This window comes from Callorhinus ursinus, unplaced genomic scaffold, assembly GCF_003265705.2.
Source record: "Callorhinus ursinus isolate GAN/ISIS: 27379988/994484 unplaced genomic scaffold, GSC_fseal_2.0 scaffold25, whole genome shotgun sequence".
In the NCBI taxonomy this organism is placed as follows: domain Eukaryota; kingdom Metazoa; phylum Chordata; class Mammalia; order Carnivora; family Otariidae; genus Callorhinus; species Callorhinus ursinus.
This window is the reverse complement of record NW_027397087.1, coordinates 1,928,459-1,942,910: the sequence shown is the minus strand read 5'-3', so window position 1 is coordinate 1,942,910 and position 14,452 is coordinate 1,928,459. Positions and strand designations below refer to the sequence as shown.

The 14,452-nt window shown below is 38.9% G+C and overlaps 1 protein-coding gene across 7 annotated transcripts in view; it reads right to left on the bottom strand.

Annotated features, from left to right (window-relative positions):
* The window catches only part of FMN1 (formin 1), a 445,431-nt gene that overhangs the window by 58,334 nt on the left and 372,645 nt on the right, over positions 1-14,452 (bottom strand). For all 7 annotated transcript variants that reach the window (XR_012373582.1, XR_012373583.1, XR_012373584.1 and 4 more), the window contains one exon: positions 488-539. Coding sequence is in view for 2 of the 7 variants with exons in the window: in XM_073876758.1 (XP_073732859.1) it covers positions 488-539 (52 nt within the window). In the remaining 5 variants the exon portion in view is untranslated. Of the gene's footprint in view, positions 1-487; positions 540-14,452 lie in introns of those variants that run through there.

Sequence of the window (14,452 nt, the reverse complement as noted above, 5' to 3'; positions counted from 1 at the left end):
GGAGAGGCAGAGAGTGTCATGACGTGATGCTTGTGAATCACTTCTGAATGGTTCTGTGCTCTTTGAGGAGAAATGTTTCCAAGTCGTATCATAGTGTCTCCCTTCACCTCCCAATAGAATCTTACTGCTCACGGATGTATAGTCTCAACAAATGGGACCAAAAGAATGGCTAGTCAGACATTATGCTAAGTAAAATAAGCCAGTCATAAAATGAAAAATGCTGTATTGATTCCACTTATAAGAGGTATCTAGAGTAGTCAAAGTCACAGAGACAGGAAGTAGAATAATGGTTGCCAGGAGCCGGGGTAAGGGAGGAGAACAGGGGAGTTACGGTTTAATGGGTACAGAGTTCCACTTGGAGATGAGTTCGTTCTGAAGACAGATGGTGGTGATGGTTGCAGAGCAAAATGACTGCCCTTAATAATAACACTCATAAAAAGGAATAGCTAGCCAAAGAAAGGACTAAGGCCAAGTCAGAGCCACTTACCTTTTCTGTGCATTCTCCAAGTGACTTTCTTCCATTTTATGCTCATTTTTGGCTGTGAACGAGAAATAATTATTATTAAAACAGTGTTTTCTTCCATCATATCTTTTGGGTAATCTTCTAACTTTGATTACACCCATGGGTTATCAAAATAATTCTGAATGCAGGGGTTGGCAGCCCCTACCACATGTCCTGGGGATAGTTCTCAACTGGCTACATCTCCCACCCTTGCTTTCTTGAGAATAGCTAGAGCTAATGGTGGCCATATAATTTACTGTTCTCACTGGGACACTCTTGAGAGTGAAAGAAGGTGATAACTAATAATTACATAATTGGAGCAATCCACAATTGGACAGGTTGGTACATGTGGTCACCCCAGCTACGGCTGGCCTCTTTGTGAGCTTTGGCACATACTTGGTTGGCACTCTCCCCACCCTTCCCCAAACATCAGAAACCCAGAACCATGTACAGCAGTTCTACTTGGGTTCACACAAATTCACTGGAACACTTGCACACACTATCTCTACACCCAGAGGCTCCTTTGGCAGTCTGGGGAAGCCTATGGTCTCCTTTCTCAAAATACTGTTTTTAAATGCTTTGAAAAATAAATACTTAAGACTACTAAGGAAATCCATGATACTGAGATACAACTCTGAATTTATAGATCAAGAACCGGTGTTCTGTAGGAACTATTTATTTAGGAGGTTTCATTTTTGGGTGGTGCTTTTACATATCTCTAATCAGAAGATATTATTATGCATGATAATAACACTTCTTCACTTTAAAAATGTCTAGAAAAATAGGCAAGTCATAATCTACATAAGCCTTAAGGTTCCTTCCATTTAAGGCTACAGTGACATAAAATGAACAAGAAAAGAAAATCAGTCTTATCTACTAAGGCCTATGATGTGATACTTCATGAAAGACATTAAAGGATTTTTTAAAAAGATTTTATTTATTTATTTGAGAGAGAGAGAAAGTGCACGAGCAGGGGGGAGGGGCAAAGGGAGACAGAGAAGCAGACTCCCTGCTGACCAGGGAGCCTGATGTGGGACTCAATCCCAGGACCCTGGGATCATGACCTGAGCCGAAGGCAGATGCTTGACCTACTAAGCCACCCAGGCACCTGATATTAAAGGATTTTAAAATACCACTATTTTACTAAGCTTAGCTCTGCCATGTAGTACCTGTGTGACTGTGGTCAATTTACTCATGACCAACTGCATAGTTATTGACTCATCTGTCCTATACGAATAGCCACAGTGACTACCGTCATACTACACCATACAAGATTAAATTAGATAATATATATATCAAGTGCTTGGCACACAATATATGATCAATAAATGACATGAAAGGTATCATTAGTACCTCACCATCAATTTCATCATTGATTTTAAAATGTCAATTTTATCAAGTTACTCCCCAACTCAAAACCTTCCAAAGGCTTATCATCACCTTTAATATCTTCATAATGTCCCATGAGGCCCTGCAGGTCTGCTCACTGGCTCCTCTGTGACATCACTTCCTCGCTCCCATGCTCATTTCTTTCCAGTCTCTCTGCCAGCTTGCTGGTGCTTGAGCACACTGAGCATGCGCATTGTGGGGTCTCTGCACTTGCTGCACCCTGCCCACAGTCTGTGCATGACTGGCTCCCTTACTGTTTTCAGGTTTCAGCTCAGATATTACCCTCTCTGACTTCACTTAATAAAAGATCACCCCTTGCTACATATCCCTGTCCCCTCCCTCAGTTCTCTCAGCCTCCACACATTACCTTTTCTCCTGCCCAGCCTCTATCTACCTGGCAGACTATTCATTTTCTCATGTGTTTATTATATGACAATTGAAGGTAAGCTCAAGGAGAGAAGCAACTTCAGCTGGCTTGTTTTCTGCTGAGCCTTAAACACAGGAAGAGTGCCTATATATTAAACAACTTATTTTAGTTGAAAAATGCATATGCTGGACAAATATTGCTTAAAAAGAAAGATACTAGGTTTCCTAAAAAGAAAACTTGGTATTTTATTTATTGATTTATTTACTTACTTATTTACTTACTTATCAGAGAGAGAGAGAAAGAACACAAGCAGAGGGAGGGCAGGCAGAGGGAGAAACAGACTCCCCACTGAGCAAGGAGCCCAATGTGGGACTCGATCCCAGGACCCTGGGATCATGACCTGAGCCCAAGGCAGACACTTAACCGACTGAGCCACTCAGGCGTCCCAAAACGTGATATTTAGAATACAAACATAGACTCAATAAGAATGTCAGGCTAAAGTTATATACTATTACCTCAAAGTCCAATAATTGTCAATTAACAAAAATGATTTTTTTTATGTTAAAATAATTCTGCTTTGGGTGCCTGGGTGGCTCAATCGTTGTGTCTGCCTTCGGCTTGGGTCATGGTCCCAGGGTCCTGGGATCGAGCCCCGCATCGGGCTCTCTGCTCCGTGGGAAGCCTGCTTCTCCCTCTCCCACTCCCCCTGCTTGTGTTCCCTCTCTCACTGTCTCTCTCTCTGTCAAATAAATAAATAAAATCTTTAAAAAAATAATTCTGCTTTGATAACGACACCATTTTAGGTAAAATCATAGTTATGGTCATCTTTTGCAGTATGATTTCCCCCATCCTCCTCGTAGGAGTCTCTGTGAATTAGTCTCATTCTTAGCCAGTCAGACACAGAGAAGTGACCTATGTCTCTCCTACTACCAAGTCCTCCAAAATGTGAAACAAACAAGTAGTTTGTTCTTAGCCAGTGATTCTTAATTATGTGCATGGCCAAACACAAGGAAAAATTCCTTTGAGGCCTGATTGATCTTCCTGGAGCACCTTTGCTGTTCTCCCTCACCAGGTAGTTTCTAACTGGCTACTTCAGGCGGTGAGTAGAACTATAGTCAAGCGGTTGTTGCATATAAATTCACTGATGAGAAATACCCTTTCCACAAGGAATTAAGCATTCAGTAAGATTTTGGAATGGCCCTCTAAATATGGGTATTTGGAAAAAAAAAAAAGCATCCAAAATGTAAAAAGGGGTGTTACTAAGAGGCCCAGTGCATACTGTAGAACTTCTGAGGGTTTGGGAGGAAAGAGCCTTCAGGAAAATGAGAAGAACCTAGAGATCTTAATTTTTCCTAAGCAGAGGGCCTGTGTACAGATAGAAAAGGCAGCCACTTCCATGGTGTGATGTGGAAGCTCTACCAGCCTAAAATATTTCTCCCATCAAAACGTGTGACATTTCTGACCATGTCATTGTACATTTTCATTCTTCAAAGTGCTCTAAGCAAAACAAAAACACATTACCTGGAAGGAAAATGTTTAAAGACTGGAGTCACAAACTCAAATTCTAGTATCAGCAGCAAATAAGGCAACTGTAGGCCAAGTAGAAGAATCCTAATATTCTAAAATTCTATCCCTTGCTTCTCAATACTGGAACTGACAGTCTCAGTGTAGGTAAGCCAACAGGCCGTGGTAGGAAAATGGGAAGGCCATGCCCCATGTAAGGGAGGGAAGGCACTTGCCATTGTTACCAGATCTTCCACCTTTTTCAGAGATGCTAAGATTTTTAAATGAATGGACCCGACTTAAAAAAAAAATTCTTTTTTCAAATACTCTGTAGGACAAAGGGACTATTCCTGTTGGCCATATCTGGTTCTGCAAGCTCTGACTTAAGCCATTAGTAGCAACTGACATAATGACATAGGTAGATTTGTTCTTTTGTTCAATGTGCCAGACCCTATTCTAGGTGTTTGGGATCCCCCAGTGAAGAAAGCAAAGATCCTTATAGAACTTTCATTCTAGTTGGGGAAGACAGGCAATTAAACCTGAGCAAATAAGATCCAGTATAAGTGATTTCTGATAAGGGGTAGCAACAAATATTTCCAGAGCATGGCTTGTTGTCTGTAGGACACTTTATATGGATTATTGAATTAAGGTACCTGGGCCAGCCACAGCATGCCACACAGGTAACTAGGCACCCCAAAGGGAAATGATGTCTAAATGGAAGATGGTAAGTCTTAGGTGCAAATTGTCTTTACCTTACAGCTTTGACTAGCAGTGGCCTTGAAAATATGTGTGGGATTTACTTAGTCTTCTATTCTACAAAGCCCCATGGACATTAGCTTTTAGGTGCTTCCTTTTAGTTTACATTTCCTACTACATGTGTGGTGGGGGTTAGGTAGGCTTCTTAGAAGAGTTAAGTTTGGAGGAGTTGTCAGATACTGACATGGCCCAGGGAGGTAGAGAAATAACAGGCATCCCCAAACTTGCTCTTCTCTCTTCTCTTTCTGCCACAAGAGGCTGTCTCACTGTCTCCAATGAATTAAATATGATGATTTTACAAATCAGAGGAATAAAGTAGTTGCTTAAGATGATGACAGTCTCACATTTTAAGATAATACAAGCAATAAGGAAAACAAATCAGAGTACTAAAAATGAGAAGCTTCACTCCACATCAATTCTGTCTTCCGAACTTCTTTATCTAGGCTGTGGACACACTGTAATGATGTGAATTTCTGGAAGTCCTTGGAGAAGAGTGAGTGGCAAGTTTGCTTGGCGACCTACCTACACATACTATAATTTTTCTGTCATTGGTAGAACTGTGTTGCTTTTCTTAAACTCCAACTCTCTCCTTTAAAGAACAGTATTTTTCATAATTCTACGTCATGGAGAGAAAGCAACATGACTTCTTTGGAAGACATTTTGTTTGTTTGTTTGTTTAAGAGATATGAGGATTTTATTTAATGTAGGCTTTACTGAATAAAGACCATTTGCTTTTGTGTAAAGCTTTACTACCTTGGAATTTTGTTTCCTGGAATTTTGTTTTCACTGATAGCCATTGTCTCATTAGTTATCATAAAGTCACGCCATATAATAACCACTGTGAAACTCCTCAGTACTGTGGCCAACTGAGTGAGGCAGAACTCAGCATAAATTCCAACTTTTAAGCCCAGCTCTGCCACTTAAGTGTCATGGACAAGTCTCACGTTTCAGTTCCCATCTCTGCAAAATGAAGATGATGATGCCTAGGTGCACCAATATATGAAAGCTACATGAAAAGGGGCCGAAGCTTGCTTGAATCAGACTCTCTGCAAGTCAGACCTCTGATGGCTCCATGTCCTGTTGAGACTTCTGGGGGTTCAAGCTTCCAGTGGGATGGCTGTTTTGACCAAGTTAAATGCAGATGTAGCATAGTGGAAAGAAGTTGGGCTTTGTGTCAGGTAGGTCTGGGTTGAATTTGTGCCTGTCACTTATTAACCGAAAGACCCTGGGTAAGTCACTTAACTCCTCTGAGCCTTACTCATAAAACTGGAATGATAAGATCTACGCCGTAAGGTGGTTGTGACCCTTGGAGGTACTGAACACGAGAGGTTAACATAGCGACTAATGTACTCTAGGCACTCAAAAATGGTAGCCATTTATTATTTGATTGGCTAGAAGGAAATGTTAGTAGTCATTATTCCAGTTGTCTGACTTTGGAATGAGTAATACAAAATTTCAAGCAAATGTTCCTTTCTTTCTTAAGAATGTCTACAACCACCCTCAGTAGAGGATAATTTTGCTTGTGATCATTTCCGTGTCAGATCCTCACTATTCTCCCACTTTACTCACAAAGCTGATGTCCTTACCACGGTGCCTAAGGCTTGTCTTCAGGAGGGTGTTTCCTATGTTGGACCTAAAGTCATTTTATTTGCTGTTCCAGCCCATTTTGGTTTTATTTAATCCTCAGGAAAGAAAGACAGAAACTGATATATAATTTTGCAAATTTACCTGGGAGTCAGGTGGGTAGGGGTGAGATGCTTATGATTTTTTCCCTTTCGTCATTGTTGAGTTCTCAAACTTTGACCTGATTAACTGAACCACCTCTCATATACTAAGTGCAAGATAATGATGTTGGGGTCTACTTTAAAAAGGTAGTTTTCTGAGAGCAAAGATACCTTCTTTAACCTCTAGGCTCTTTGATCTATAACAGGTTCCTTGCATGGCACAGGAAACCCGGTTCTCTGCATTGCATCTGAACTGCCAACTTAAAAGGCAAACTGAACTATGCCACTGCTGTGCTTATGTGCTCATCAGCTTCCCCTCTGTCCAGGATGAAGTACGCTCACGTTGCACAGTAAGCCCTTCACAACCTGGCTCCTTCTACTTCCCACAACACGCGCTATGCTCCTGGCAAGTGGGACTCCTTGCTGTTCCTGCCAGTCAACCTGTTTTTTTTTTTTTTTTTTGTACCTTTATTTTTAGGGACACTGTTTCTTCTGCTCTGAATTCCTCCTCCTCCCTGCCTTCTCCTTCCTAAACACTCCCACTGTAAACGTCTTTTTTTCCTTCAAAAACTAAGCTTTAAAAAGTTATGTCTTTCATGAAGACCTCCACGGGGGCCTTTCCTTCACTGAGTGGTGAGTGGCTCTTTCTGTGCAGCTCCCACAAAACCATGTTCACATGTGCGGGGCACAGTACTGACATCATTTGCTGGCAGTCTGCTTTTCTGATTAGACTCGGTGCTTCTTGAGGGCAGCAACCAAAATCTATTTCATAATGGAATTTCAAAATCTGTGTCTCTCAACTTTAATGCCTTGCAGGTACTCCACTTATTTGACAGGTGAATAAAGTGACAGCCAGGGACCCACACCAGCAGATCACAGCCCCTGCTCATTACCTCCCCACTGGGGGATCAGAGCCCATTTCCTGCCACACAATTTCTAATCTTTGTTTTCTTTTTTCAACAAAGTAGAAGAGAGTCCAATAGAATCAACCAGTGAGAGAGTACTGATTTTCATCCAGATCTTATTTAGGATGCTCGATTGCAGATACAAAGAACACTGACCCTTGAGTTTTGTCTGTATCAGACTTACAATTTTAAAATAGAGTAATTACGAAAAATGTAAAGTTTCTATAAATGCCACTTCCAGAAAGCATTCTGGCTATGAACAACACTTATCATCTAAATGTACCAAAATATTCAAGGTTTAATCCTCAAGAGGGTGGTATTCATGCACAGAAAGTGGCTGAAGAAGGACGTCACTCTTCAAAGAAAGTGGGGGTTTTATGCCAAACATAATTAAGTCATATTTATGGATACCCATCTGGGAGGTAGTAAAGTGTGGAATGAGGGCAAGGGATAAAGGTTGGAATATCTTCCCAGTATTCTTTACACAGTCTATTACACTTTAATATACCATGGTTTATGGACCTGACATGGTTGGTATAAACCAACAGGACGCACAGTAAAGAAGCTGTTTTTATTGCAGCTCTACAAATAGAGGAACCAGGTGATGCTAACAAGGAAACAAAGGGACCGCACTTCACTTCATGTGCTATCCATCTGATGCGAACAGGGCAGTCAGATTTTCTTAGAAAATCACCCTGTCATGCACTTTCCAGGAGAAAAGAATGCTTTCACCAAGAGAGGTAACAGCACATGGACACTGGAAAGAGGGAAGACTTTTTAACATTTGAGAGGAGGGGGAAATTATTTGGATATGAAACCACTGAGTTATGGGGGAAGTGGTCTTATATTGACATATTTCCCCTCAGTATGCTTGCTCATGAAGGATGCTATCCTTCTATCTAAACTTCTTGTCTTATTAAGTTTTCCTGGTTGTGGTTAAATTAGAAGGAGGATCATTTCTGGTCTGTCATAGACTTTACATTTGCAAATAACGAGTTGGGTGGTAAAGTTGAGGAGCATAAAGGGTCATCTGTGAGAATTTCTGTCTAAATTGGTGTGAGACTGGGTGAAGGCATGCTATCAAGGATCCCAGGACCTGGGTATCATTTGATTTCCAGGTCACCTGTCTAGGGCTAAAGTGGAGTAGAAAACTCACACTTTTGATGAAAGCACTAAGCAAAAGCCATTGTATTAGAAGACTTTGAAGAGGTCTTTCGAGTCATAAAATCAAAGGAACCCAGATACAAGGAGTCTTAAACATCATTTAGTCCAACCCTTGGGCTGATGTTTGAGTCGGGATCCTCCTGTGTTCAATCAGACTTTGTAGATCTCATCTTCTTCACCATTTTTATCTGCCATTTTTAGTTGCCTTTATAACTGAACTGAATATTTTTATGGACATCAAAGAAAAACTAAATACTGGTATCATCTAACTTGGGCACCTGGGGCTTTTCTCAGCCAAGTTTCTTCATCTGAACTGTAGAATGTGAAAGGTGATTTGACCAACTATTCTCTCGGTCTTCCTCATCTTGTGAACAGAAGTAGCACCATTCTAGATGGTAGGGAGATGTCCATTCATTACACTCAACAATGGCCTTAGGGTAACAGGGCTTGATTCTCTCATAAATGGTTGAAAAGCCCTGAGTCTTGATGCAATCAAGCTTACAAATGACTTAGGATCTTATGTCATTTATATTTTTATATTTTGAAACCCAGGCATAATATTCAATACCTCAGAAAATATCTTATTGGTATAATAATTTGGATTAGAAAAACCTCCCTGGTTCTATAATGAAAAGAACTATATGATTCTTTTATATTCTGGGATGACTAGTAATTATTTGTGTAGGTGAGGAGTGTAGTTTAAGAGATCACAATATAATTCTAAGTGCTCATCAGATTATGCCTCTGGTTTGTTCTCTATAGTAATTATTACAAAAGTAAATATTTTATCCATTTACAATTCTAGAAGGTAATCAGACTAAGAGTGTAATTGGGATCTAAATGAAATAAATTTATCCACCATTCATAAGTCAACCCACTGTAAAACTTGACAACTTTTTTTCCTCCAATATAGCTTCACCTTAGATGAGACTTTTGCCCCCACAGGTAAGTTTTTAACCACTCACAATATGGACATAACATTCAATCTTTAGACTGTCTGAGGAATTCTGCTCAATCTTCTTAAAGGCAACCATTTATTTACTGTTAATAGTCTATGGTCTTTTTTCCTGTTTCTGTATAGCCCAGTGAAGTCCTTCAATTCTGTACAAGTATCTGTACACAGTAATTTTTTTTTGGCATCAAGATGATACAGATACAATTACTTGAGAAAGTTCATCAGACAATATTATTTATAACCTAACTATAACCTAGTCCAACAGTTTAATGTTATAGAAATGAGAAAGTGAACACCCAAGTTGATGAAATGACTTTCCTGCATCCAGGTCTCTTGACTCATAATCCAGTATTTCCAATGCCCCCTGCTGCTCCCCAACAGGCTATATTTTTCTCTAGAATTCTCAAATACTTAGGTGGTATCTTGAAGCTGCACTATACTGCACATTTTTCATAGGAGTATATACATCAGAGAGAAAGTGCCAAGATGGAATTTCAGCTTTCATTCTAAATTTCCTGACTCTTGATGCTTTAAACCAGACCATGGGGGTAAAATTTTAGAATGATCCAGTGAGAGGCTCATTAACATTAATGGGAGTCAGGTGGTTGCATTCTCAAATAGGGCCTGAAATTCTCCATGTTATCTCATCTCGTAGGCCCATATATACCTTTAACTTATCAGCATTAATAGAAATGACATCTCTTTTGAAAAAAAAATGCTTTTACTTGGAATTATTTCTTCACAAATACTTCTAAACAAACATAAAATATAATTTTCATTTAGAGAACTTACATAACTCCTGTTTCCTGTAGTGTCTACCCTGTCTCCCTGGCATCTCATTCCCAGTGGGAAGGCTCATCCCTTCCACAATGCTTTAGAATTTTTTCAAGGGTCATGTAGGGGTAATGAATTCTGTAGTCTCATCATTCAGGGATAAGTCACCAAATGAATCATCATTTAGAAAATCTTAGGAATTACAAAGAAGCTAGATTTACGAGAGGGCTGTCCCCATTTTGTTTCATCAAGAACCTTGATGACATTTCAAAGACAATGGGGTTCAGAGTCGCAAGGCTCTAAATAATCATTTGGTGATAAGTTGCAGGTATATTAACAATGGAAGAAGTTCTCCTTTACCAAACAACTCTGTCCTATCTTGATATTAGCACTAGCCTAAAGGTGTATAATTTCTGGAAGGCATGGACTGTGCTTTTTAAAAAAATTTATATTCAAAATGTTTAGCATTTGAGACTACAAACTTAGTGTTTATAAATAAGTAATTTGTTGCTTCATGGACTGGTGAGAATTGACCACAAAAGCAGCTGCTAGTTTGAATCTGTAAGCAAGTTCATGAGCAATGTGGTAATAGGCTCCATGCTCATTTTTCTCTCCGATTTAAAGTGGTGCTCTTCAAAAGCAAGGGCCTCTTTTTTTATTTCATAGCATTTTAGTACTTGATTTTCAACAGATATTTCTTTAAGCACTTCATTAACAAATGGAAAAAATTGGTACCAAGTGGCTTCTTGGGGTTTCCCATAACTGCCTCTGATGACTGTCTGTTATTGAGAGCCATCACTTGATTCTTCATATCTCAACCTGTCCATCTGTACATTGGATAAAATGAAACCTTACAGCTGAGAACTAGCTAGGAGAAACTTAAGAAATTAGCCAGTGTAAACCTCTCATGCTACAGTTTATAAGTGAGTGAAGTTAAATAGTAGGGTACTGAATAAATATTGGATTTTATGATACTAGGACAGTGTACTGAACTGTGACCCCTTCACCCCACCAGTCACAGCTAATGGGATCCGAGGGCAGTCAGGCCACTTGCTGATCAGTTGCTGCTGAAGCAGTTTAATACAGTCGGCTGGAATAATCAGACTGATGGTCGTGGTGGCGGTGATGAAGATGAGGATGAGTATGAAAATTCACTGAGTACTCAGTGTGTGTCAGGTAATATGCTAAGGGTTTTACATAGATCATTTAACCTTCCCAACTCATATCAGAGTTCTACATGGTGGATAATAGTGGAAGCAAAGCTTCAAATTGCTCCATTACTTTCCAGCTGGTGGCCTTGGGCAAGTTGTTTCACTTGGCTAACGCTGAGTTTTCTAATCTATAAATGGAGGTAGTAATAGGACCTATATTAGACAGTTGTAATAATTAAATGAGATGTTTGTGAAGGTGCTCAGCCATTGTACTTGGTGCATTAACTCAGTAAATGCCAATTATTGCAATCATTACAACCACCACCACAACAATTCTCAGTTATCCAGTGATGTTTGCTTGTTTAAGTTGTCCTGGGCTCCCATGAGACTAGTCTTGAGTAGTTGAGCAACCTGTTCTTCTTTTAGTAACGTGTCTATCCCTACAATGAACTCCCTGAGACCTGAAGCAAATGCACTAGATCCAAATATCCCACAAATTGGGTTTTCAAAGGATATCATAGGGAAATGCTGTGACAGTTATAAGTGATAAAACTCAGAATACAAAGCAGGAAATATGGTGTGACTGAAATTATGTTAAAATGTATATCACAGAAATAAATTATGTATCTATTAAAAATACCAGAAAGTAATATATAAAAATATCACAGTTGCTGTTTCTGCCTCTCTGGTCGATAGGCTTTTTGTTTTTAACACGCTTTTAACTGTTTTTTGAAGAGTTAGCATCATTCAATATAATCAGAGAAAGAAACCACTGGTGGTATTTGGAAGTAGCAGTTGAGCACATTGAAAGTGAGTGACTTGCGTAAGGTCATATTACTAGTTTGGGGGCAAAAAGAACTTGTGCCCTTATTCAGTACAGGTGTCACTAAACTGCATTGTTGTTCTTTACGTGTTCCTGCTTAAAAACTATAAAACTGTCATATCATCATAGACCAGAAAATTAGAGAAGTCATACATGGAGAAGGAAGCATTTGAATAAGTTAAATTTAAAGGCCTAGCCACCTACATTAAAGTCCTAAAGCCCTTTATATATATCTTATACACACATACAGATGTAAATTTTACAATTTCTATAAAGTAACCATCCCACATATTTTTATGAATTGTCCAGAAATATATACAATATGAAGAGTGGTTTTAATCACATTATAAAGATGAAAATGCAGATAAAAGCCGTTATGCATGGTCAGAGAGCTTAACAGATTAAGGCTGATTTTAAGTAATCAAAAATGAAGAGAGGAAAAAAAAGCCATACTGACAGATCAGATAAAATAATACATGGCCCCCATACCTTAACAAAGGAGATTTCCTCTTCATCTAGATTTATTTATACTAAACCTCTTACATCTTTGTGGCGTAAGACATTTGTTAAATAATTGAAACTCTCCCTTTGGAAAAATAAGCATTCAGATATTTAATCATGAAAAGAAATGCACCACAAGAAAGTCCATAAGTAATCACAGAATGCCCATTGTTATCCTTAGGTCAGTCTTCTTTTAGAACCCTGGCAAAGGCTAAGTGTACTTGGGAAACCAGATTTCCAGGGCGACTGAAAAACTGAAAAAATTCTAACCATCCTGATAGCTGTTACTGCTTTGAACATCAAAATACTTTATCTCATTTTCTTTCTCAGGGTCAAGAATTTGTCATAGTTGGGGATTTAAATTGGTCCGCTAGAAGTGGTACCAGAGAATTACCCTAACTTCAATAGTTGTGATGCTACCAAGAATCTAGGCGCAAGGAAGGCAGTGATAGTGTGTTTCTCTAGAGATGTGTCCAAGAAAGAAAAGTACTGGGAGAACTGGGATTCCCAAAGAAGACACTGTAGGAGATATTCCCCACATGAAAGCACATTTAATTTGCTCTGTCAGTACAAGTTATGCAGAAAGACTATTAGCACAAGTGATTGTTATTGGAGTGGGTAAAAGGGGACCAAGAAATGAGGTCTGGTTTTAAAATTGACCACACCGTGCTTCTAAGTGTGCTGATGGTGAGTTTAATAGAATTTGAGGTGGTACCTCTGGAGTCACCTTTCAACAATAATTGTCATCTTCCTCCTCCTCCCCTTTTATTGAATCTTTATAATTTCCCCCAGATTAAAAATAACTCCTCACTGTAGGACACATGGATAACTGAGGGGGAAAAAAAAGAAAAAACATAAACATAGTGCAGAAGGCTTTCTTATGTAATGGCCTCTGCTAATATTTTGACTCATTTCCATAAATGTAGGTGTATGTTTATAATCACAAAGCCATTTGTGTTTTATATAGTCGAGGTCATACTGAATATATAACCTACTTTCTTGCTTTTTCATTTAATGTGTTGAAGCAGAGGTCAACTTTTAAATGAATCCTTTAAAGACAATTTAACATTTATCATTTAATTGGTAATGACTGAAAATAATTGTTGAAAAACAAGCCTTTCTTTCAAAGTGGGTATGAAACCTATTCAAATAAAATAATTTTCTAGAAACCCAAGAAAACATTTCCAAAATAATTTTCTGACAACGTTTCTTCAATAAGATCTTGTAGGGGAAAAATGTTTGGTTATGAAGGACTATTAAAGTATTATCAAATATAATTAAAGCAGAGTTTTACTTTTTGATTCAACTTGGAAATAATCTGTTGCTTTACTGCTTCAGTCTTCTGCTTTCTGTAGGTTAGAAATGTTTTAGATGGCCACAAGTATTAAAATCATGTCCTATGACACAAAATAAGCTAAAATTTCTTTCCACTATGGTTAAACCCAATATATCTGTTCTGTATTTGGAAAATACAAAATAAAGAAAATATCCTCAATAGGAAAAAATATTGAGGGTCAGTATATGCTTGGAAGCAAGTGTGAGGTCTCTGAATACAGAAGACACACACACACACACACACACACGCACACACGCACCCTCAGTAGGAAACAGACCTCCCTTAAAATCTGAGAGGAGGAAACGTTCAAATATTAGGTAAATTGGAGAAGTGCCACTGTGTCCTTTAGGCAGGAAGCTAATTGCACAAGTGGCAAAAGCTGATTTCAGAAAGGAGAAAGAAAAAAAAAGAAGAAAGAAAGAAAAGAAAAGAAAAAGAAAGAGAAAGAAAGAGAGAGAAAAGAAAAGAAAGGAAGAAAGGGAAGGAAGAAAGGGAAGGAAGGAAGGGAGGGAGAGAGGAAGGAAAGAAGGGAGGGAGGGAGGGAGGGAGGGAGGGAGGAAGGAAGGAAGGAAGGAAGGAAGGAAGGAAGGAAGGAAGGAAGG